Source organism: Cajanus cajan, chromosome 8 (assembly GCF_000230855.2).
Source record: "Cajanus cajan strain Asha chromosome 8, NIPB_CcT2T_4, whole genome shotgun sequence".
Classification (NCBI taxonomy): domain Eukaryota; kingdom Viridiplantae; phylum Streptophyta; class Magnoliopsida; order Fabales; family Fabaceae; genus Cajanus; species Cajanus cajan.
The window spans coordinates 4,389,522-4,415,798 of NC_138524.1; the positions used below are offsets into that span (position 1 = coordinate 4,389,522).

General features: G+C 32.6%; 4 protein-coding genes across 4 annotated transcripts; 2 read left to right on the plus strand and 2 right to left on the minus strand.

The window, feature by feature from the left end:
• Nucleotides 1–4,818: 4,818 nt before the first annotated feature.
• LOC109801303 (protein RADIALIS-like 4) lies at nucleotides 4,819–6,835 on the plus strand. The gene is made up of 2 exons (XM_020362341.3): nucleotides 4,819–5,428; nucleotides 6,634–6,835. Exons 1-2 carry the CDS (start codon nucleotides 5,157–5,159, stop codon nucleotides 6,659–6,661), a joined length of 300 nt encoding a protein of 99 aa, XP_020217930.1. The 5' UTR covers nucleotides 4,819–5,156; the 3' UTR covers nucleotides 6,662–6,835.
• Nucleotides 6,836–14,549: 7,714 nt separating this feature from the next.
• On the plus strand, nucleotides 14,550–17,451 carry LOC109800370 (3-ketoacyl-CoA synthase 4). The gene is made up of 2 exons (XM_020361157.3): nucleotides 14,550–15,711; nucleotides 16,302–17,451. The coding sequence occupies exons 1-2, from the start codon at nucleotides 15,086–15,088 to the stop codon at nucleotides 17,155–17,157; spliced, it is 1,482 nt and encodes a 493-aa protein (XP_020216746.1). The 5' UTR covers nucleotides 14,550–15,085; the 3' UTR covers nucleotides 17,158–17,451.
• Nucleotides 17,452–20,990: 3,539 nt separating this feature from the next.
• On the minus strand, nucleotides 20,991–22,080 carry LOC109800369 (glycine-rich RNA-binding protein GRP1A). The gene is made up of 2 exons (XM_029271894.2): nucleotides 21,889–22,080; nucleotides 20,991–21,615 (listed from the first exon to the last, which is right to left on the minus strand). The coding sequence occupies exons 1-2, from the start codon at nucleotides 22,000–22,002 to the stop codon at nucleotides 21,217–21,219; spliced, it is 513 nt and encodes a 170-aa protein (XP_029127727.2). The 5' UTR covers nucleotides 22,003–22,080; the 3' UTR covers nucleotides 20,991–21,216.
• A 2,398-nt stretch (nucleotides 22,081–24,478) lies between these two features.
• Nucleotides 24,479–25,635, minus strand: LOC145950215 (glycine-rich RNA-binding protein GRP1A). The gene is made up of 2 exons (XM_083061262.1): nucleotides 25,433–25,635; nucleotides 24,479–25,157 (listed from the first exon to the last, which is right to left on the minus strand). Exons 1-2 carry the CDS (start codon nucleotides 25,544–25,546, stop codon nucleotides 24,762–24,764), a joined length of 510 nt encoding a protein of 169 aa, XP_082917388.1. The 5' UTR covers nucleotides 25,547–25,635; the 3' UTR covers nucleotides 24,479–24,761.
• Between the last annotated feature and the right edge of the window lie 642 nt (nucleotides 25,636–26,277).

Consider the following 26,277-nt stretch of genomic DNA (forward strand, 5'->3'; position numbering starts at 1 on the left):
ATTTATCTGAAGGTAATTGTTATATGAGAACCGTAGTGTAGTTAAGTTGAAAAATAATAATAAATATTAGCTTATTTGGTCAAAGGAAGATATAATATGTTATAAAAGAGACATAGGTTATCATGGACCACCTTTACAAATGGTCTATGATATACTTTTTTTGTTCGATGTTAAATTCATCTCATTTATATATTCATATATAATATAGATTATTTGTATTAGCTTTTTTTTTTTCCATCTTCCACTATCTCACTTTTATTGCTTTTGTATCAACATATTTATTGTATAAATTCATTCTTTCTGTATAAAAATTCTATAATTAATTATCATTGTATCATGTATTATAAGACAAAAATAATAATTATTATTCATCTTTAACTTTGTGTTATAGCTTAAAATTAAAGAAGTTTTGTTGTAAAAAATACTTGGTTGTTAAAATATGAAGATTCTTCTTTGTTCAAAAAAATACTTGGATAGTTTCTTGAAAAGACAAATCAAAGAATACTTATGGAGTTATTTTATAAGGTTATTATACAAGCATACTCCACAATGATAAGATATTGTCCGCTTTGGGCCTTAGCCCTCACGGTTTTGCTTTTGGTCATCACCCAAAAGGCCTCTCAATCATTGAAGTATGTTTATGCTATATAAGTTGTTATTTGTTATCTTATTTTATCGATGTAGGACTTATTAACAATCCTCCCCTCAAATAAGGGACCTAACCTTTCATGGCCGAGTCCAACCTGCGGCTCTGATACCAGAGATGGGGTTATTTTTATGGTATTTGTCTGAGGGGATGTTTTATGAAAGTTATTATACAAGCATACTCCACACAATGATGAGATATTGTCCGCTTTGGACCTTAGCCCTCACGGTTTTGCTTTTGGTCATCACCCAAAAGGTCTCTCAATCATTGAAATATGTTTATGATATATAAATTGTTATTTGTTGTCTTATTTTATCGATGTGAGACTTGTTTGTATCCCAACAGTAACAACCTGGAAGATTACTACACTTAATGTAGCACAGTATTATACAGTAAAAAGAAACATAAGTTAAATTTTATACAAATTCAGTAGAGACATTATTTTTTATATAATTTAAAATGTGAAGTAATTCTACCTATTCTAGTGACAAAATTGAATACTTGAGATTCAATTGATCTTGATTTTTTTTGCTTTTTTTTAATTTTTAAATAACGTGTATAAATGAGATTCATGAAAAATCATTTTGTACTAAAAGTGAAAATTGATAAAATTTCATAAACTAAAATTAATAATATATATATATATAGAGAGAGACTAAGTGTGTGTTTAAAAAAATTATTTTTCAACTTTAACTATTATTTTGAGAAAAAAGTTTGTTTGTAAGATTTCTCATTTGACACAACAACTTGATTTTGTAAACATTTTTTTTTAGAAAAATAAGTTATTTTTATAAATATGAAACTTTTTATTTTCTAACCATTATTGTTAATCAATAATAATAGCATACAATAATAATAGCATACCATAATAATAATAATAACATATTACATATTTAATTCTCTTTTTGTGCATATAGAAACGTGCATGTGCGATGGAGAAGATGGTAAACTAAAAAAATTAAATATTTTTATAATTTGTACAATTAAAAACATGTCTTTAATTTATGAACTTTGTTTTTAGTCTTTGAGCAATTTTTTTTTGTATTTTAGTTCCTAAAAATTTCCTTTATGAACAAAAAATCTTAGCAATAAGGACAAAAATTATTGATGAAAGAAAAAGTTTGTACTAAAAGTGAAAATTGATAAAATTTCATAAACTAAAATTAATATATATATATAGAGAGACTAAGTGTGTGTTTAAATAAATTATTTCTCAACTTTAACTATTATTTTGAGAAAAAAGTTTGTTTGTAAGATAAGTTTTCTCATTTGTCACAACAACTTGATTTTGTAAACATTTTTTTTAGAAAAATAAGTTATTTTTATAAATATGAAACCTGTTTATTTTCTAACAATTATTGTTTTTTTTAAACTAATTTACTCCATAAAATTTGAATTTTTTTTTTGTTGAACGTAGACATAATTAAATATAACAAAATCATTTTTCATCAAATTTATTCAAACAAAGATTTATTTTTTATAATTAATTATAACAATAATTAATTATATATAAAATCAATTATTAAAATAATCTAATTTTTACGAGATTCTCAAATACAGTTTAAAAGTGAAAAATTAACAAAATTGTAAATACTAAAATATTTAATCTTAAAAATATTTCATTTTAGTTCCTATAATAATAGACAAAAGGTTAAAAAAACAAAAATATTATATTTATAAACACTAAAATAAAATATTTTTAAGAATAAGAATTAAAAAAAATAACAAAATTATAGAGATAAAAATTTATTTAAATAATATACATATTAATTAGTAGATTAGTTAAATTGATGGTATGTAAATTATTTTGCAGGATGTAAATTATATAATGAAAAAGAAAGGTGAAGAAGCTGTGAGCTTATCTTTGTCATGACTAATGAAAATGGTACTAGTTCACGGTTCTACCAATCAACTGACACACGATCCTTTAAATACCCAACCAGAGAAAAGATAAAAACAGAAGGACCTGTTAAAAACAACATGCAGAAACAAACAATGTGTTATGGTGATATCATAGTACGGGTTTCAGATAGCCAGCTACAACCTTTTGGAATGTTGCTCTGAGCAAAGATTGGGAAACCCAATTCCAAATATCCGAGACCTCAATGTAAATTAAATAACAATTTTGCTGAGACTCCATAAATTTAACTCTTTCTCCCTCTCGTCAGATTCTTCTCAGTTCAACAGATTGCGCCAGAGATGGTTGATGACTACTTTTTAAGATACCTCATCAACACTTATCTCTGACGCCAAAATTTTGAGTCTATATTGGATGAATACCCAAAGGCCCATCAATTCAACTGCTTCATCCAATCAACTTATTTTCGATGCACACTCACATGAATTACCAACTTATAATTAAGTTGTTGTAGCCACCTTAACTCGTTTCATATATGTCATGCATTTGAAAATTGAGATGAAGTTCATATTTCAATTAACAATTAATTGAAATTTGTTTTGTTTCCCTCAATTATATATCTTCCTTCAACAACAATTTTGTTTTGTATATGTTGTTTGACATTTTAAAAAATTAACATTTCTATTGAATTAAATTTTAAAAATATTTTAAATTGATTTAATAATTATATATCAAAACAATAATGTTTTACTAAGACATGAGTTTTTTTTTATATATATATAATCACTAAGATCCTCTTAATAGTAAAACAATTAAAAATTTTAGATTTAAATATTGTTGTCATTGTAATTTCTTTGATAAAGAAACTTTAAAAAATTCTCTTAAACATTTATCTAAACATTCTCTTAATCTTTTTAAATGGATCTTTTATTATTTTTTAACTTTGTCTCTCATAGTTTTCACTATATGAATGAATTTGTAAAAGTAGCATATAAATTAATCGAAACTGTTAAGTTAAAAATTGAAAGTTGAAAAATTAAAAATTTTAAATTAAATGATTGAATTAAAAATATTTAGTAAAATTTATCAATAAACAATGTAAACTAACTTAAAAGAACTTAGTTATTTGAGTGGTGTCGAATATGAAATTTTGAAACTTGGTCTGTGACATTACAAGAGACCAGCTAGGTATCGGCTAGATCAACCTTGTTGGTATATAATTGAGATAAAGGTCCCAGCAACGGTCATATCGCCACAAATGTTGTTGTTGGTCATCTTCATGTACACTAAATATAAAAGTTAAAATTTTCCATCACATTAAACCACTCAATGTCCTATGTTTCAAATGTTTCTTCTTGACAATTATGTTTTGGCCTATATTTCACAGAAACACTGTTTAAATCAATTATACTAAACCAAACACTCCTTCTTTAGTTACACATCCAAAAATGGTTTTCATAAAATACAATCCAAACATATAAAGGACATCAAGCAAAAGCCATGACCTCAAGAGATCAACAAGTTCATGCCATCCAAACAAACACTAAATGACACAAAGGATTTCCTAATGTTCGTCCGGCTAACCTAATTTGGGAACTTCTAGTTTTGATGAATTTAGCAATGTTGTGTTACATCATTTTCAATCACATACACACTTTAAAAGTAAATGAAGTTTAAATTTGCATGACAGTTCAGCTAATGAATTGACTGATCAGAATATACTTTGATAATTCCGTTGATTCTTCTAACAAATACTTGCAATACACATATTAATACTGTAGTTTCTCCAATACAGTTTAAAATTAATTGGGACTTGTTATATTATGAGTCACATTATTACACAATGTGAGAGTCTAGTTATGAAACAGGTTGTTTTCTTAATCTTAATTAATTTTAAAAATAATGTGTTATTAGTATTTCTCATTATCTTTAATTACATGATTCTTTTATTTTTTGGATTGACATCTCTCGATAAATGTTTATTTATACACACAAATTAGTGACTAATCTCTTACTTACATGATTAAAGGACAAAATTATCTAATAAATATGTTACAGTTTGTTATATGCAGCTTAACAGCTGATATTTAGGATTTTATTTTAATTTTTTCTAAATGTTCTCCTTAGTCCTAATTTGATATTTAATCAGTGTCAAGCTTTAAACATGACAAGATTATTCGTTTCCCATAACTCTAGTCAGCCTTTATGCACCTGACACGCACCTGACTTCAATCATTTTGATTCTAAGAAATTGATTAATGGTGACATACAAAATACTTAAGTTTGGAAAATTCTTGGGCATTAATAAGCTTCAGAATATAAGCTACTATCAAGCTAATCAAGTCATTTTTAGAACCAGATTCGTTTTAAACTGATTCCCCTCTCAGAATGTGGGCTGAAGCAAATAAAATCTTCTTGTAGTACTGCTTCATTTCGTGGTTCCAAAGCAAATGGGTCACAAGCCCTTCCAACTTTTGCCAATTCAAATTCCCTAATTAGCTTCGAGTCACTAACCTGAGCTATATATAAGCATAGCACTAGCTGCATGTTCTCACACAACCTTTCCCTTCAACTCAAAACTCTTTGTTCTTTCTTTTCTAACTAGCAAAGTGCAACATTGCAATCTGCAATCCCTCTTAGGCTCATACCATCATGGCCTCAAGCTCTCTCAAACAAAAGGCTTGTGACTCCTCTTGGACACCAAAACAGAACAAGCTGTTTGAAAAAGCACTTGCAAAATATGACAAGGATACCCCTGATCGCTGGCAGAATGTAGCCAAAGCAGTTGGTGATAAATCTGCGGATGAAGTTAAGAGACACTATGAAATCCTCTTGGAGGATCTCAGGCACATTGAATCTGGCCGTGTTCCTCTTCCTAAGTACAAGTCCATAGGAAGCAGTAGCTGTGTTGATGAAGAAGAGAGGTAATGCATCCTAAAAAAGCCTCTATTTCCATCATTCTGATACACTATTCATGCATGAGTATGTTTGGATATAAGTTAAAAGTACTTTTCAAAACTTCTTTATTGAAAATAAGGAGTTATTTTTAGTAGAGAAACTCTCTGAAACACTTCTTAGCTTATATTCAACCAGACTCTAATGCATGTAACTGCCTTTTCACGGTCCCTTCTAAATTCTTATCTTTCTCATGCATGCATTATTCCAATCTTTGTCCCTCTTTAATATATAATGTGAGACAAAGGGGGTTGACTTACGTTGTAGCCTTCCAACATAAAGATAAAGATCATTACAATATAGTTGCAAAAACCATATTTAATACAAAACAATTCATCGCACAAATAAAAAGAAGCTGCAGCTAATAACTTATGCAGCATTGCCCTGCAACTAGGTCACTAGACAGGAAGAAGAAAAAGAAGAGACTATTAACTAAAACTCTGAAACCATTGACATTTTTTTTAAAACTCCGAATATTTTTATAAGGTAACTTGGTTCCTGAAGCACCATTTTCTTGCACCAATGAGACATAAAAATTACTTTTTATGCGCCACAAATTTCTACACTCGATTATTTAGCAACCTATTCAATATTTTAATGCAATTAGGTATTGTTGCTTTTATTTAATACAATTCTTTATGTAATACTGGTTTTTGAATTTTTGGCATTACTGATTACACTGATCCAATTCATGGAACAAAATCTTGTTGCATGCACTGCTTAATTGTAGTGACTATATTAACTGTGCAAATTCAAAATTTTCAAGTTTCAATGGTTAAAATTTAAGTATTTATTTATTGAAAGATATAACTCAAATTCTGTAATAATAATCTTGTTTTTCCTTTGCTGGAGCATTATGCCACATTGAATAGCTTTCCGAATGATCAGAACTAGGAGCAAGATAAAACATGTGGTCATAAACTAAAATTAACTTATCCTAACCTAATGAGCAGAGCAAAAACAAGAACCTAAAACTTCTACTACAATCAGACTGATGAGTAACTTTCACTTGGATAAACCACATGGTCATTTTGTGACAACAAATTGACTGAGTCATACCAAACAAACGTGTTCTCTTCTACACTAATTTTGTCACAATTTTCTGTTCTTGTTCTTTTGATATTTTCTTATATATCTGTGTTATTTATTTTAATTAATTATTTGGTTGTCCCAGGCTTCTGAAGTATCTTAAACTGAATTGATGGGAAGCAATGTTTGTGTTATATCCCAAGTTAATGGCACCATTTATGTGGTGTTCCGTGAATTTCCGGAAACATCTTCCTCGTTGTCTCTTTCTATCTTGTGTTTCTTCTCTATTTCCTGCTATCGTAATTTAGTTTGTTTCTAATTTTCAATGAATTATCCTATTCTAGAAACACTATCAGGTTCTTAACTAGGATATTCTTCATGTCCTATCGACTCTCCACCTTAAAAGGATTAATAGATATCTTGGGTGAAAATCCACTTTAAAGAAGAAAAAAAATCAAACCTGGTATTTAGTATTATTTTAACAGTAAACTCAACTGAAATATAAGCCTAATTCCACCACCTAACAATTATTATACGGTTCAGACTAATTTTCACATAAATATAATTATATTTTTAAATTTATGAAAAAATAATTAATAATGTGTTACATGAGAGTTTATATTATTTTCAATCGTGTAACAATTTCATCACTAATGAGACTAAGGAGATGTTATAAGATGATTACTATATTGTATAAAAGAAGCTGCTTCAGAATTCGTAATAATAAAAAAGAAAATAAAAAACGAAAAGTGAAGTGACTTAATTTTACTGTATACAATAGTATCAGCCCATTAATATTCCCTCGTACAAATCAAATCAACGCAGTTCTACCTCACCGTCATGTGAACCATTTGTTCTTGTTCAAGGTTGTAATGACTTCAACTTGAATGAGGTTTCATAATCTCAAACCCTTTTAGTTACACATTATGGATTTTTGTTAGAATTGAGTTTTAGGCTTTTGGTAGAAAGTTGCTTCAAGAACTAAAGTAAACTGGTATTTATATTAAACGTACGAATTTGTTGAGCGTGAATTTATGGATCTAACACATTTGAAAATGCTAATGATCACTATCTATGTTAGGTCCAGAGTAGGCTTAATAGTTACTCACAGCTAAAATAAGAGATGAGTAAAAAAGAGACAAGGGAGAAAATAACCACAGTAAAAATATTATTTACTGAAAGGGAGGAAATTACAACACTTCTCTCTCTATAACTTACTCCTTTCTATTAGGAGACTACTACTACCGAGAACAGATCTCAAGGTGTATAAGAGAGGAAGAGAGAAGAGAAGAAGATTTGGGATGAAAATTATGGTTTTCAGCTTCCCTATTTATAGGAAAGTCCCAATGGCATTTTCGTAATTTCTCCTAAACTTTTAATATTATTTTATTATTATGTGGGACCCGCTTTTGATTTAAAAATCAAAAATCACCGAAAGTGTTTTCGGTGCTGGCCGCCCGCCACAGCTGCCCACAGCTGTCTAACATTTCTCCCACTTGAAGATTATGATTAAGTTAATCATATCTTCACACCATTGATACTTCATGTTGCTTATGTCTTAAATAGGCCAAATAAGGATCGACACCATGTAAACTTGTCAGTGTTGACAGGCTTTGTCATTACGTCTGCTATGTTGTCTTTTGTATGGATCTTCAGCATATCCACTTTTCCTTCTTCTACTACTTCACGAACAAAGTGATATTGAATTCCTATGTGCTTTGTCCTGGAATGAAAGGCTGGATTCCTTGCAATGTGCAAGGCACTCTGACTGTCACAATACACAGTAATTTTCTCCTGCTTGTGCCCGAGTTCTTCCAATAACCTTTGAATCCAAATTGCTTCCTTGCATGCTTGCGTAGCTGCCATGTATTCAGCTTCTGTAGTAGATAGAGCTACAACAGTCTGTAACTTAGACAACCAGCTCACTGCTCCTCCAGCAAGTGTAAACACATAACCAGTAGTAGATTTTCTTTTATCCAGATCTCCTGCAAAATCTGAATCAACATAGCCTCTGACAAAAAACTCTGATCCTTCAAAACATAATGCAACATCTGAGGTTCCTTTGATGTATCTAAGGATCCTCTTTACAATACTCCAATGCTCTCTACCAGGATCTGCCATAAACCTACTGACCGCTCCCACTGCTTGTGCAATGTCTGGTCTCGTACAAATCATGGCATACATAAGGCTTCCCACCGCTGATGCATACGGCACTCGAGACATTTCCATCCTCTCTTCTTCGTTGCTAGGACTCATACTTGAGGATAATTTGTAATTGACAGGAAGTGGAGTCGAAATTGGCTTACAGTCTTGCATGTTGAAGCGCCGCAAGACTTTCAGTAAATAATTCCTCTGAGAAAGCCAAATCTTCCTATCCTTTTTATCTCGGTGAATTTGCATCCCTAAAATCTTGTTTGCCGGTCCCAAGTCCTTCATATCAAACTCCCTAGCCAATTGTGCCTTTAATTCTTGGATCTGATCTTTGTTGGGGCCTACCACCAACATGTCATCCACATACAACAGCAAGATGATGAAATCATTGTCATCAAACCTATTGTAGTACGTACAATGGTCTGAACTCAGTCTGTTGTAACCAAGGCTAATAATGAAGGAATCAAATCTCTTATACCAACACCTTGGCGCCTGCTTTAAACCGTACAGAGATTTGGTCAACCTACAAACCAAGTTTTCTTTTCCTTGTTCTTTAAAGCCTTCTGGTTGGAGCATATATATTTCTTCTTGGAGTTCCCCATGAAGAAAAGCAGTCTTTACATCAAGTTGCTCAAGATGTAAATTAAATGCAGCACACATAGCCAGAACAACTCTGATTGTGGTTAATCGAACAACTGGCGAGAATATCTCGTTAAAATCAATGCCCTCTTTCTGAGCATATCCCTTAACCACCAATCTTGCACGATATCTCTCCACTTGATCATTGCCATCACGTTTGATCTTATAGACCCATTTGCAACCAATGGCTTTTCGACCTTTTGGAAGATCAACAAGTTCCCATGTTTTATTTCTATGTAAGGCCTCTATTTCTTCATGCATTGCTGCCATCCACTGAGAAACATCAGAACTCCTCAACGCCTCTTGAAAGGTTGATGGTTCTCCTTCTTCAGTTAAGAGACAGTACGCATCATGACTTGCCATAACATAGTCTGAATGCCAAGATGGTCTCCTTCTCTCACGTCTTATTTGTTGAACTTCTTCATCATTGGCTTCATCTGGTTCTTGTTCCTCATGCTCTTGTTCTGCTTCAGAGGTGTCATCCTTTTTAGACTTTCCTCCTATCTCCATTATACTGGTGTCTTTGATAGTGCTGTCATTCTCCTGCTCCTTTTGCAGTTCAGTTTCTGCAAAGACTACATCCCTGCTAACAACAACCTTGCGGGCAGTGGGATCCCACAAGCGATACCCCTTAACATTGTCAGCATAACCCAAGAATATACATTTCCTGGATTTTGGGTCCAGCTTTGTTCTTTCTTGGGAGTTGTACATCACGTACACCGGACATCCAAACACATGTAATGAAGAATAATTTGATGGTTTTCCATTCCACATCTCCATTGGTGTCTTCAAACCAATTGCTGTTGATGGTGAGCGATTGATCAAATAACAAGCAGTTTTGACTGCTTCTGCCCAGAAAGACTTGGCTAATACTGCAGTTCTCAACATAGCTCTTGTCCTTTCTAGAAGAGTTCGATTCATCCGCTCTGCTACCCCATTCTGCTGAGGTGTATGAGCAACTGTAAATTGCCTCTTGATACCCTCTTGCTTGCAGAATGCCAGAAAATCACCATCTATATATTCTCCTCCATTATCTGTCCTCAAGCACTTAATCCTTTTTCCAGTATCAAGTTCCACCTGTGCTTTAAATTCCTTGAATACTGGGAACACATCTGACTTCTTTTTGATTGGGTACACCCACAATCTCCGGGAATAATCATCAATAAATGATACAAAATATTTTGCTCCTCCCATGGAAATTTCTGGTGATTCCCAGACATCAGAATGGATCAAGTCAAGTATGTGTTTGCTCCTTGTAGTTACTTTGGCAAATTGTAATCTATGTTGCTTGCTTGTCACACAGTGCTCACAAAATGGTAAGGTTACCATTTTAAGCCCTGACAAGAGATTACGTTCCGCAAGAATTTTCAGGCCTCGCTCTGACATATGTCCTAGTCTACGATGCCACATCATCGTTGCCTCTTCTTGACTTATTGCTGCAACTGATGCATCTGCTTCTTGCAACGTTTCTCCCAAAAGCAAGTATAGATTTGATGTGATCTTCTCAGCTTTCATCACCACCAAATTGCCTTTAACTACCTTCAAGATTCCACCTTCAACGTGGATCTTGCACTTGAGATCATCTAGTTGCCCAATGGACAATAGATTCTTTTTCAAGCCCTTCACATGTCGTACCCCTTGAATTGTACGAACAGTACCATCATACATTTTTAATTTGATAGTACCAACTCCAGCAATTTCCAAAGCATGATCATTTCCCATAAATACGGATCCTCCTGAGATTGATTCATAAGTGCAAAACCAATCTCTATTTGGAGTCATGTGCCAGGTTGCACCTGAATCCAATATCCAACATTCATGGAGTTGTTTTTCGCCTCTAGAACTTATTGCTTCACTGTACAATATTTCTCCATCTTCTTGGGTACTAGCAACACAACCTTGAGAGGTTGACGCTTCAGAATTCTTCCCTCCTCCACTCTTCTTGTGCCAACAATCTTTCTTCATGTGCCCTCTCATGCCACAATTATAGCATTTGAGGTTCTTCCTTCCTCGAGATTTTGATCTACCATGATTTTGACTCCCACTGGAGCCACGTTCCATTGATCTTCCTCTCATCATCGTCAAAGCTTCTGCTTGCTTTGAACTTTCCAGTCTGTCTTCCTTATTCTTTCGCCTGGACTCTTCTTCAAGAATAGCTCCGGCAACATCCTCAAAGGATAGACGACCAACAACATTATTGTTTGTTATGTTGATGATGAGTTGATCATATGAATCTGGTAAACTCTGAAGTAGAAGCTCCGCACGTTCATTTTCCACTATGTTGAAATCAGCTGTTGAAAGCTGAGCAAATAGCGTATTCAGATTGTTGATGTGGTCCGTCACTGCTGTGGACTCACTCATTCGAAGAGTGTAGAGTTTCCTCTTTAAGAATATTCTGGTGTGAAGTGACTTGACCTCGTATAATTTTACGAGCGTGTCCCAAATCTCCTTTGCAGTTGTCTTCTCTGCTATGCTCGACAAAACTGAATCAGCCATTGCTAAGTGCAAATTGGCAACAGCATTGTCATCCATTTCTCTCCACTTTTCATCAGTAATATCTGATGGCCTGCCTTCAATTGCTTTAAGACAGTTGTCTTTTCTCAAAATTGCTCTTATCTTCAATTTCCACAGGGAAAAATTGTTCCCGTTGAACTTCTCTATCTCAAACTTTGCTGCCATAATTTCTTCTATTAAACCGACTTAAGTAACTTCCACTAGAATAGTACCGCCTACTGGAACAATGATAAAATCCAGTAACAAGAATAATTCTTTTCTGATGTGACTGATCAGACAATACTGCAGCCACAGAGCATACTAAGAAATTTTCTCCGACACTATACCAATGTACACCACAGCGGAATAATAAACAACCTAGTGGCTCTGATACCACTGTTAGGTCCAGAGTAGGCTTAATAGTTACTCACAGCTAAAATAAGAGATGAGTAAAAAAGAGACAAGGGAGAAAATAACCACAGTAAAAATATTATTTACTGAAAGGGAGGAAATTACAACACTTCTCTCTCTATAACTTACTCCTTTCTATTAGGAGACTACTACTACCGAGAACAGATCTCAAGGTGTATAGGAGAGGAAGAGAGAAGAGAAGAAGATTTGGGATGAAAATTATGGTTTTCAGCTTCCCTATTTATAGGAAAGTCCCAATGGCATTTTCGTAATTTCTCCTAAACTTTTAATATTATTTTATTATTATGTGGGACCCGCTTTTGATTTAAAAATCAAAAATCACCGAAAGTGTTTTCGGTGCTGGCCGCCCGCCACAGCTGCCCACAGCTGTCTAACAATCTATATATATGAGTTATGATGCTTATGCTAAAAAAATTAATGACATGTGATCTGATTATAGATTAAATTATAGATATAGTCTGACGAACTAAATGTGGATGTTTAATCTACGTCTATTCATTTTAAGGTATATTATTATTGTTTCATTCTCATCATTTAGAGAATATAAATATATTATGAATGTCTAATTTGATAGAAGGAATCAAGATAAAAGACATTTAATTTAATAAAAATATTATATCTAAAAGGTTTAGTATCAAATAAGAATGTGTACAATCACCTTAATTGCACAAACTTGAATTAACCTACCTCCATCTCTGGAGGAGTTGTATGAGGTGGAAGTTCCACATAGGTTTTGAAGTTGAGCCTTTCCAACAATGGAGCCTAAGGACTAGATTGGTTTAGATAAAATGACTAGCCTACTATGGACATTTATAATTAAGGATTTGATGATATAAACAAGGTCTCCCATCATTAACAAAAAGGAGAAACAAGAGTTTACAAAACACACATATTCCATTAGTCAACAGCAAAACCATGAGAGTAAAACCTCAAAGTGAGCAATATTTTATCAATTTAGAGAGTTTTGTGTAAATAACTCAATAACCAGACAAAAAAAAATATAATTCTCTTCTTAATAAATATATCATCTCTCAAACAAGTATAAAATATAAATCTAACAATGATATCAGGAAAAAAAATACAAAGATAGATTCTGTTAAATAGGATGTTAGGTCATTTGTTTGAGAGGAAATTTGTTATTTGTTATGATACAAACAAGGTCTCAATTTGTTAAAAAAAAATTTATAAATCACACACATATCTCGTTGATCAAAGACTTTTTGTCTGATGACTAAAAGTAAAACTATGAAGGTAAAAGCCTAAAATGAACAATATCTTACTAATATGAAAAGTTGTGTGTAAATACCTCAATAATCTAACAAATAAACAATAAGATATAACTCTCCTCTTGATAAATATATTCCCCCTCAAACAAGTAAAAAATATAACCCTAACAAGACTATTATGTGATACCCTAATATCCACAAATTTAAACATAAGACTCACCCTTGGGAATTGTTTGAACCATAAGTCCACTAGCTAAGGAACCTAAGGACTAGATTGGTTTAGGTAGGGCAACTGACCTATTACAAACACTTGTAGGAACAGGTGTCCCAGTTGAGGCTAAAGAGCTACACTAACCTAGGCGCTCCTTCTAGGGCCAATATTTCAATCGTGGAATTGTTGACATCGTTGAAAGTTATTACATTTAAGATATTATCTATTTTGGTCATCATTGGGTCATCACAATTTTGTTCTTAAAAAGATTCTTAAGTGAAAGAAGAGTGTTTGTAGACTATATCTCGACTTCTAAGCGATATAAGATTATTTAAGTACATCAAAATATTAAAACTAGAAGGAGTGTCCAAATCACTTTTGTTTCTTAGCCTCAATTGAAATATGGTAGTTTATAAACATTTTTCTCTTTTAATTCACCCAAGTACTTTTTCAAGAATATGATTATGAACTACACAATAAGCATAAAAGCAGACAATGATATTTCATATTTGATTATCTTAGCGATGTCAACTAACATATAGTTGAAATATGAAAAACAACGCGTGGTCCGAAACTCAAATGCCTTGCGAGCCGGACTTCTAGAGATGAAACGACTTTGGCAAGGCCAAGTCAGTTTCGAGTCACCGAATCCTGCAACCTATGGACGGCCTGTGGAGTGGAGTATAGGGAAGTGTGTATGTTGTGACGCTCCTTGCCTTCGAAAGGTACATAAAAAACAGGCCATAAGACGCGTTTATTTGAAAAATTCTCTTAGCACGATTATTGTCGTCCAATAGATAAAATAGGAAAATTTTCAATTGAATATCAAGGTAATTTTAAAATTAAAAATAGCTGCGTTGGAAGTGTTGATGGACTCTCACGTGTCTTATAAGGTTGTATATTTGTTCTTTTGTTAGATTCATGATTGCTAATCATGTGCCATAAGGTTGTATATTTTTTTTTTGTTGGATTCATGATTAATTAATTAGTTTCTTGCTTCAATGACTAAGGATAATCGTTGCTCAAATTAAGGTGCTTCATTGTATAAAGATCAATAAAAACTCCATACTCGACATGCTTCAGGTGGACAACCCTGTTGTTTGTTTGGTCTTGGTGGTATTTGTTGCGAGTTGCAACCATAGAAGTCACGAAAAAGAGAGAAAATACATGCACATATTCAAGTTTATTCTCCTATGCAATGTGAAGGAACCAGGAAAAGTTTGTCTTATTCTGAAACTAGGGGTCCCTAAGTCCTAGTCAGTTGCTGATTCATGAGTCCCATGATCAAAGTAGGTAAACTCAGCCACAACACAACACAACACATGACACAGTTACACTTCATATAGCTTGTGACAGTTTCAAAATGAAAAGTTGAAGCCAATCACGTTGAGTTACCTCCTATAAATTGGCTGTTCTTCTGAGGCATCATATCATAATCCTTACACATGCAAAACACTTTTTCTCAAGAGACCAACGCCATGAATCTCATTTACGTGAAAACGGGTTACTCTCGCTTGATCACCTACCTGGTTCCCCTGTGCGTGGTTCCATTTATTGGCATCATCATCATCATGAAGCAAGCATCACACATGAAACAAGAAGACATGGACCAGGTGTGGCTCCACTTGCAATGCAACCTTGTCAGAGTCATCATTTGCTGCACCACCATTGTATTTGGAATCACCTTCTACATCATGAGAAGGTCGAGACCCGTTTACTTGGTGGACTTTGCCTGTTACAAACCCCCACCTCATCTCAAGGTGCCATTCTCCAAATTCATGCTCCACTCCACCCTCAATGGGTACTTCAACGGTTCCTCTCTCGGGTTTCAACGTAAGATTCTTGAACGCTCTGGCCTTGGAGAAGAGACTCATCTCCCACAAGCATTGCACAGCATTCCATCGAACCCTTCCATTGCTGCTGCCAGAGAAGAGGTAGAGCAGGTTATGTTCGGTGCCCTCGATGACCTTTTTGCCAACACCAATGTCAAGCCAAAGGACATTAAGATCGTCTTTGTGAATTGCAGCTTGTTCAATCCCACCCCTTCCCTCACTGCTATGATCGTCAACAGGTACTGTTAGATATTTTTTAGCATGTCTACTTACATCTCAATGATATCATTTATAAGATAAACTTTATTGGATATATAACATCTCACTTGGTGCATACTATATAATGTGCATTATACACCATCAGTATATTCAATTCAAAATCTTATTAGTATGATTTTTAAGATGATCATCAAAATTTTCTATAAACACTTGTAGAAAAGAAAATTAAAAAAAAAACAAGTTTTACATAAGTTAAAAATAATTTATGCATAAACTAATTTGTAAAAGTTTTCTTCTATCAACTTCTCTAAAAAGTCTTATTTTTACTTTATGGATAAGTTAGTTTTAGTTTATGAAAAAAATTATTTTAATTTTCTTTCATATTTTACTCTTTTAATAGTATTTCTAAAGTAGATTATCCAAATACGCTCATTTTAAAAGGCAACAAACTTACTGTACACCATAATTTATGATAGAATTGTGTAAAATTGTTTTACATTGACGATTGAGTACTATAAAGAGGAATTGTATGCATAAGACTTGAGCATTTGTGATTTGACTTTTGACATGTTATTAAGTTTCTCTTCTTCATTTTGTAACAGGTAGTCAGGTACAAGAAGGGGTATGACGTGAGGACCTACAACTTGGGGGGCATGGGTTGCAGTGCGGGTATTACAGCCATTGATCTTGCAAAGGACTTGCTTCAGCTTCACGGAAACACTTACGCGGTGGTGGTTAGCACAGAGAACATTACTCAGAACTGTTACTTTGGGAACAACAGGGCCATGCTGATACCAAACTGTTTGTTCCGGCTAGGTGGGGCAGCGATTCTTCTTTCAAACAAATTTTCAGAAAGGCGTCGAGCCAAGTACGAGCTTGTTCATGTTGTGAGAACTCACAATGGTGCAGATGACAAGTCGTTCAAGTGTGTTCATCAGGTGCAAGACGCTGTTGGGAAACTCGGCGTGTGTCTTTCAAGGGATCTCATGGAAGTTGCTGGTGAAGCCCTTAAGGCTAACATCACTGCTTTGGGTCCCTTTGTGCTTCCCATGAGGGAGAAGCTCCTCTTCCTTTGTAGTTTCTTGGCCAAGAAGCTATTTGGTTCTGAGAAGAAGGCTTATTATGTGCCAAACTTCAATGTTGTTTTTGACCATTTCTGCATTCATGCTGGAAGCAAAGCAGTGATTGGTGAGGTTGAGAGGAACCTGAAGCTTCTGCCAAGTGACGTGGAAGCTTCTAGAATGGCTCTGCATAGGTCTGGGAACACTTCTTCTAGCTCCATTTGGTATGAGCTGGCTTACATAGAGGCAAAGGGCAAGATGAAGAGGGGAAACCGTGTTTGGCAGATTGCGTTTGGGAGTGGTTTCAAGTGCAACAGTGCTGTGTGGAAGGCCCTCACACATGTGAAACCCTCACCAAACACTCCATGGGAAGATTGCATTCATAGGTACCCAGTTGCTGCATAAGAGTCTTTTGTTATGAGTCATGAGGGTGGTCTTGTTTCATCAGCAAGAGTATATTGTTATTGACACAGGTCTTGTTTCTACTGCAACCTGCATTACTTGTCATGAATTCTTACCTTGGGTCATTATTATATTTTTATTTTTATTTATATATAATATAAAGAGCAGTTTTTATATGATTGTATTGCTCCATTGAAATATATTGTGCAACACAACTATTTTTATTTTTTGTAAGAACTCATGTATGCTTTGTCACATCTAATCATACTTGAATCAAGTATAACATGCTATGGCTTCTGACTATTTAACCGCTATCTTTCTGAATATTTGTTGTAGTTATATATTCAGGACTAAAATTTGAAATTTCTAATTAAATTAGAACAATAGTTGAGTCATGCACTCAATGTAGCACATTTATTAAGCGATTGTTTTAATTAATTTGGTTTTAGATTTGTTATAATTAAATAGAAGTTTGTTGGAAATTTAATGCATAAAGCCAGCTGCACTTTGTGCTGATATGAAGTATAGAGGAATAGTATTGACGATTCAATGAAGCACGCATGATGCATCGATATCTTTTTTCCAATTAAAAGTATGAAAAAGCAAGAAGCTGCTAAGAAAGTACTAAATAATGCTTCTTATTGTTGCTTGCTAGATTAGAACTTCTCAAATGCGATTTAAATACTGATCAATGAAAAAGCACATGGCAAACCTTTGCAACCAATAAGAAGCATTTTAGTGCAGAACTTCGTTGGTCTACCATGCGAACGATGTGTTAGGATACACATTTTCAACTCACAATTTTTGGTATTTAATTTCCTGTCACATGCAAAAATTACTCAATTTGTAGCTTCTACAAAGACATGGATTAATTGACTGAAGATGTAAGTCCAAACATACATGAAATGTTTTTGTTTGAATCCACGGCTGTACCCCCAAACATGGGTTTGAAATCCCAGCCATGTGTGTTCATTTTTCTTTGAGAAATGCTGACTACTCGAAAATGAGTATCAAAAGAGACAAATGTTTATGACTAGTCAAACTTTTATATTTATCGGTAACACAATTATACAAATACACCTCTTAAAATTGTGTATTTTATAATATATATATATAGAGAGAGAGGGTGGGGGAAGGGATCCTTTTGCTCCGGGAGTAAGTTTACCTAGACTTACTCCGTTCAATAACTCATGTTCTATATCAAATTTCAACGATCCAACCGTTCAATTTAAAGTTCTTAATGCATAAATCAAATCTGTAAATTTATAAAAAAAAATTAAAAATCATTTGATACTTCATTTTATTAATTCAAATTGACGGATAATTATAAAATCGTTTTATACATTTGATAATTATAACTCATGTTCTACATCAAATTTTCAACGATCCAACTGTTCAATTTAAAGTTCTTAATGCATAGATCAAATCCGTAAATTTATAGAAAATTTAAAAATTATTTGATATTTCGTATCATTAATTCAAATCAATGTATAAAACGATTTTATAATTATCCGTCAATTTGAATTAATGAAATGAAGTATCAAATGATTTTTAAATTTTCTATAAATTTGCATATTTGATCTATGCATTAAGAACTTTAAATTGAACAGTTGGATCGTTGAAATTTGATGTAGAACATAAGTTATTGAACGGGGTAAGTCTAGGTAAACTTACTCCTAGAATAAAAGGATCCCTCAAATATATATATATATATATATATATATATATATATATATATATATATATATATATATATATGAGTTAATCACCTATACACTGCTAGCATAAAAAAAAATTTACAATGATAACGAATCATATTTTAATAGTATTATGTCAGTTATTTATTTAATGAAATAATAATAAAATAAAATAATTTAAAAGATATGATTGGTTGTCACTATAAAAAAAATTTTACAATAACAGTGTATGAATGATTAAATATATATATATATATATATATATATATATATTTATTGTTGAAAAATATTAAAAATATTTGTATCTGCCACTGTTCATTCATGTGGTTCTTGCAAATATGCTTCTATAACAAATATTGTAATTATTTTCTTTCTTCTTTTTTTTTTCTTCTTTTTTTAGCATATTTAGGTTTTTTTTTAATTTGATTATTTTACTCCTAAAAGTGTGTTAAATATTTATAAAAATAGTTTATTCTAAAAAACAATACAAGGTGGATCATCCAACATATTTATTTTACAGCTGTTATTTATTTATTTATTTCTTCTTAAATGTATTTTTTTCGATAAAATAGTTATTCTTTATCAGTTTCATGTTATATTTTTTTCATTTTTACTCCACAGTATAGGTGCACCAATTATTTTTTCGTTTTCACTTTCATGATAAATATATAAATTAATTATAAAAATAAGTAAAAACTAGGTATAATCGACACAAAAATAATATTATCTTAAACTTTGAAAATAAGAAATAAATAAGATTTTTTTCTAAAATTCGATATTTAAAAAATATATACTTCACATGAACATTTATAACCATTGATTTAACTTATGTTATAGTTAAAATCGTTTGACTATTTATAACTCAGGAGTTAGACTGAAAAAAAAAATCTTTTTTGTCTTTTCGTTTTTGGCCTTAAGTTTGCATAAGAAATAATAAAAATAAGATTTAAATATATTTTTAATTTTAATTTATTTTTCATCTTTTAAATTTAAATTTAAATTAATATTATATAATTATCTTAATTTATCACTTTTAGATATATTATTAGTGATATATAGAATTAAAATAAAATTTTTAAAATTATAAAACTGAAAAAATAATTTTAAATTTAAAAAATAAAAATAAAAATAAATTTATCTTAAATTTGAAGAAAAAAGTTAGAGGTTATTTTTCATTATTTCTCATAAAATCTTTCGAAAACATGAGGCAAGATAAAATTAAGAAAAAAATATTAAAAAAAATCCACGTTAAACAATTGTTGGTAAAAAAAATTTCGGTAAATATTATAAATAATTTTAAATATTATTATATTTACTTAAGTTTATCATAATTATTAATTATTAAATTTATAATTAATTATTATTATAAAATTAAAATATCAGTCTCTTACCATACGAAATATGAACACCAACAAATATCGGCAACTTGTGCAAAATATTTGGTAGACACTCAAAAATATCTTGGTAGAATGATATTTTCCAATCGTGGAGGTGGTCCACATTTTGCACATCTTGGCGAAAAAGTGAGATATTTTCTCATTGTGGAGGTGAGTCAACTTTTTGCACGTTGGGAGTCCCACCTTTTGCGCATAAGCTCTGAAATTACGTTTCGTGTGAAAGCTTGGATTTGACATTCATGGTTGCATTAATTCAGTCGTTAACGAAATTCGGGTTCTTAGCTTACCAGTCAATATTAATCAACAACTTAGAGGGAAATATGATTCATTGATCCTGCAATTAATCTAACCAAAACACAGACTGTGATGCGATTTTAACCTAATTAAATTATTAAAATAACCAAAACACTGTCGTTCTTGAAAAGTGAAAACAAATCCTCTGAAAATTGTGTCCAATATTTTCAATCTTAAAAAGATTCCAATATGTCCCAACTCACCAATTTAACGGAGGGAGAAAAAAAGTCACTTTCGTATTGCATAGAATTCATCATTTGCAGATCCAATCGTCTACTGTCAATCCACCCCTTCAAAAATTATTGATCTCGTCTTATACTAAGAAGATATAATGTAGCTGTCAATTTCAATTATCTAGCTGTTCTTTATCGTTTTTTCTTTAGGGCTGATTCACACCTTGCATTCAACAAATAAATAAATAAAAACATTTCGAGAGCAAATAGAGTAATTCCGCCACAAAAACTTTAAATTCTGTTGAAATTTGATACTCTAATTTCTAATTTTCTGGCTAGCATATCTTTTAATCAATTATTATACACAACCAGATTTGAAGGTAAAAGACGAGAACAGGGGACATTGAACCGGGAACAGGAAACCAAGACAGATACTTTAAACCAAACCACACCGTCTAAATATTACTCGATACAACCATAAACCCTAATCTAAGACATCAATCACCAGCTACCCTCAGCACCACCATCACCACCGCGGGAGTAGCGTGAACCACCATCACCATAACCACGGTCTCTGCCACCGCCATAGCCGCCGCCGCCGCCGCCATATCCACCACCACCATTACGGTTGTATCCACCTTCACGACGACCACCACCATATCCGCCGCCGCCACCATATCCACCACCACCGCGGTTGTATCCACCGCCACCACCGTAACCACCGCCACCGCGGCTGCCGCCACCACCGCTGCCACGAGACTGAGCCTCGTTGACAGTGATGTTACGGCCGTCAAGGTTCTGACCGTTCATCCCCTCGATCGCGTCCTTCATGGCCTGCTCCGAGGAAAAAGTCACAAATCCAAAGCCTCTGGACCTTCCGGTCTCGCGATCGTTGATAATCTGCACACAAAAACACTAGATCCGTCAGATCTGAAGCAAAAGCGAACAAAAACAAAGCCGGAACCGAATAGTAACCGATCGATCTTCTCCTTTTGTTAAAAGACGAAGATCAACGTACCTATTGGCGTGAGTAATAAAAGAATCATATAGTAACAGAAGAAGTATCATAGATCAAGTAACGCAAATAGATCAGAGATCACAGATCAGAACGGGATCGAGAAAATCCGAATCCAAATCGTGTCAGATCAGATGCGATGCCTGCAACAAACGGACCTTCGATTCAACGACGTCGCCGTATTGAGAGAAGGCTTTCTCGAGGGCGTCGCTATCGGTGGCCCATGCAAGCCCACCGACGAAGCACCGATACTCAACATCTGCAGCAGCCATTGGAAGCAGAAGAAACCCTAGAAATTTGGGACAGATATTTTAGAGAAAGGGATAAGATTTGCACGGTGAAGACGTATGCCCAAGGGATTATTTTATAGCTGGTGAATTCTTAACCAGGGTTACCGCATCTGGGTTGGACCTCGACCGTGGTTGAATTAGTAGCCGCGTTTGGTTACACTATCACTCTATCACATTCACAGGGTATACTGTTCTAGGGCTCTACACATTCGGCTCAAAAGCAGACATTTATCTTGGGCTCAGCAGGTTTCTGAGATTTTTTTTTTGTTTAGCATAATTTTTAATATTTTTAAATTTAAATGGGTTATGGTTCAAAATTGGGCCATTGAAATTTTGGGCTCATTTTGTTCATTACTTTTATTTTTTTGCAAGACATGGATAATTTGGACCTGAATAGCATTTTTGTAAGGCCCAAGTTGATAGTTCAACAATTCAGTAAGTTTGGTAGAAAGATAAAGGAAAAGTCCAACAAAGAAAGGTATGTGATACACTTTATCCTTTATCCTATATATTGCAACTCATTGTTGTTATATGAAATATTACACAAAATGATATTTTCAAATAGTTAGTTGAGTATTTTTTCTGCCAATATTTCTTCAAAAGCATTTTTAATTGAACATGTGTAAGGCAAACCGAGCTAAGGTGAAATGGTGGGGTCACGGATGGTAAGGTATTAAAAGATTCTTGAAGTTACAACTTATCAAAAGTCATTATAATGCCATGATATTTAGGTAATATTCTGAAACAACGTAGATATACAAACAGTTTTATAATTAATCTTTAATTACAAACTAATTAATAAATAAACATAATTTAGAAATTTAACAATGTCAAAAAGAAGTTTAATATAATACACCAGAATAAAGAAAAGTGATGCCTTAATTAGTGAAAATAGAGCTTTGTTTTGCATATATTCTGAATTAATTTTTACACCTTTTAGACATAAATTAGAAAAAATAAATATGAAAAATTATGAATAACAAAACTAGTAGTGAAGTAGGAAGCACAGGACTATAACATGATGTCATTATAATTTTTATAGATAAAAGTAGTTAGTCTTTAATTCATATCTCCATCATTATACTAATAAATACTATATTATAAGATATTTAATAAATAAAGCAACTAAACTAATCCAGTTGTTTGATATTTATCTAATTAATTATAATACAAATAATCAGTGATAATTCTTAAGATAATTAATTAAAATTATAAGATTTGGCTCGTGTAATTTGCAATATATATAATTTTACTGGTCTATGATTTTATTTTTCTTTGAATATTTACATTGAAATTAATAACATTTCTTAAAATAAAAATATATTAAAAGTTGAAAAAAAATAAAATAAGAATACATTAAAAACGTAATATAAAAAAATTGTATAACACAACACAAGAAAATATTTTCACAAAAAATATCACGTGAGAATATCTCATTCACACTTTTCATGCCAAAATATATCTATATTTTAATTATTTTAAAATCAGTAAATCAATTTTACAATCGAAAATAAGTTAATAATTCATCAATTCACGTATATTCTTTTAAACCAATTAACGTATATTGTTAAAACATATGAAAGTATAATTATACAATATATGTATTGAAAATTAAAATGAGAATAACAACCAACAATGAAAATCTGATTATAGGTAACCATGAATGGGTAGTATAATAGGTGGATATTTTGGCACCAATACCTAAAAACTAGAAAGTATATATTTTTTACATTATTTTTAAAATTAATTAATATAATTTAATAATAGCAATCTCATTTAAAAAAACATGAAGAAACAATAAAAAAACATTTATAATAAATATCCTAAAACCATTTTCTTAATATAATATACAATATTTTTACATTATATGTACATATATGATATAAAATACACTTTCTAAATAATACATAGTTAAATAATAAAGAAGTTAAAATCAACTTAAATTTGATGGAAAAAAGTAATTTCGCAACGATTTCAAAGTGATCATAAATAATTTGCATTTCAATTAACTTTTACCAAGCAAAATATTTTAATACATTAAAATACAGTTTTATTTGAAAATTGAGGTGTATATGTCCATTCATGTTAATAATCTCCGTGATTTCGATGAAAAAGAAAACGAGATCTTAACAACAAAAACAAATAGAATTAATATAAGAAGTAATCACCTATATACTAACTATCAGTGTAAAGTTGTTTTACACTAACAACCTATCTTTTAATTATATTATATCACTGTAAAAAATAAATATATTTATAATAATATGACACAATTAAAAAATATAATTAGTTGTTAATATAAAAAAAATTATATTAACTTATATAGTTAGTGTAAAAAACATTTTAACGGAAAAACTGACAGCTCTATCTCTAAAATTGTGATCAATATTATGCGAAAAAGTGACCAATATAGCATTCTTTACGAAAAACAAAAAAATTTATTTTAGTTCTTAAAAAATAAAGACTTAATTGAGATCATGATAAATAGCTCTCCTAAAGCAATAGGAAATGGCCATCATTAAACCTCACCTTAGGCTGAAGGTTTATAGGAGTAACGCGCTTAGAATATTTTCTAAGCCCAACATATAAAATTATATAAATATTTTTAATACTATTTTCTGACTGTGATTTCTTCAACCGATTATTATATACTACCATAGGTAAAAACCGAGAACGGGAGCAGTAAACCAGAACATCTAAAATTTGTCAACGTAATAAACCCTAATCTAGCACATTAAGCCCTAGTTTCTCCAACTTCCTTCATAACCGCCACCATCACCACCACGAGAGTAGCGTGAACCACCGTCACCATATCCACGGTCTCTGTCACCGCCATAACCACCACCATTACGATTGTAGCCACCATCGCGACGTCCTCCGTATCCGCCACCACCATATCCACCGCCGCCACCATATCCACCACCACCACGGCTATATCCACCGCCACCACCGTAGCCACCACCACCACCGCGGCTTCCGCCACCACTGCCGCGGGACTGAGCTTCATTCACGGTGATGTTACGGCCGTCAAGGTTCTGGCCGTTCATCCCTTCGATCGCATCTTTCATTGACTGCTCAGACGCGAAAGTCACAAATCCGAAACCTCTGGATCTTCCAGTCTCACGATCGTTGATAATCTGCAAATTAAAACACGCACATCAATCAAATCCAAAGCAAAGCAGCAGGGAAAACAAATTCAAAACCGAATAGAAACCGATCGATCTTCTCCTTTGGTTAAAAGACGAAGATGAACGTACCTATTGGCGTGAGTAATAAAAGAATGATATAGTAACAGAAGAAGTATCATAGATCAAGTAACGCAAATAGATCAGATATGACAGATTAGAACGGGATCGTGAAATTCCGAAACCGAATCGTGTCAGATCAGATGCGATGCCTGCAACAAACGGACCTTCGAATCAACGATGTCGCCGTACAGAGAGAAAGCTTTCTCGAGAGCGTCGCTGTCAGTGGCCCAAGCGAGACCACCGACAAAGCAACGGAACTCTACATCAGCAGAAGCCATAGGAAATTGTAGAAAACCTACAAATTTGGGCGAAAGGGGTTTATATCGAGGAGTATTTGATTTGCACGGTGAAAATGAAACCGCCCAAGGGATTGCTTTATAGCAGGTTAAATTTTAACCACGGTTACTGAGTGGGGGCTGGATCTGGACCATGGTTAAATTAGTAGTCATGTTCCGTTACGAGCTCTAGTAGCATTTAGTTCGATTCTACCTTCCTCATTAAAAGCCGTGATATATTGATTTTCTCAGATTATTATGACTGTTATTTTCTATGTTTAGCTGATTTTCTATAAATCTTTAAATAAATAATATAAAAATAAATTATTTCTTCTTTCTACAATTTTTCTCCAATAATTATTTATAGATAAATATTATTATAAAAATAATTTAACAAATAAATATATGAAAAATTATTAATACTTTAATAATTAATGAAGACATTTTAGGTTTCACTTTTTTTTTTTACAATGGGGAGTAAAAAACCTAAATTAAAATCTTCTTTAAATAAATACATTTGAAACATCATCAAATAAAGTAATTTGAATCCATGGGAGGAGGGGACTAATATATATGAACACCTTTAGACAAAGCTCTCTCTCACATATAGTTAAGATATCAACAACATGATTTACTTCTCAAAGCATGTGTTTAAAAACGAAAGTATCAACTATCAAGGTCGAATCAAACTTCACAAGAATAGTATCGTCGATATTCATTTATGTACAATCCTC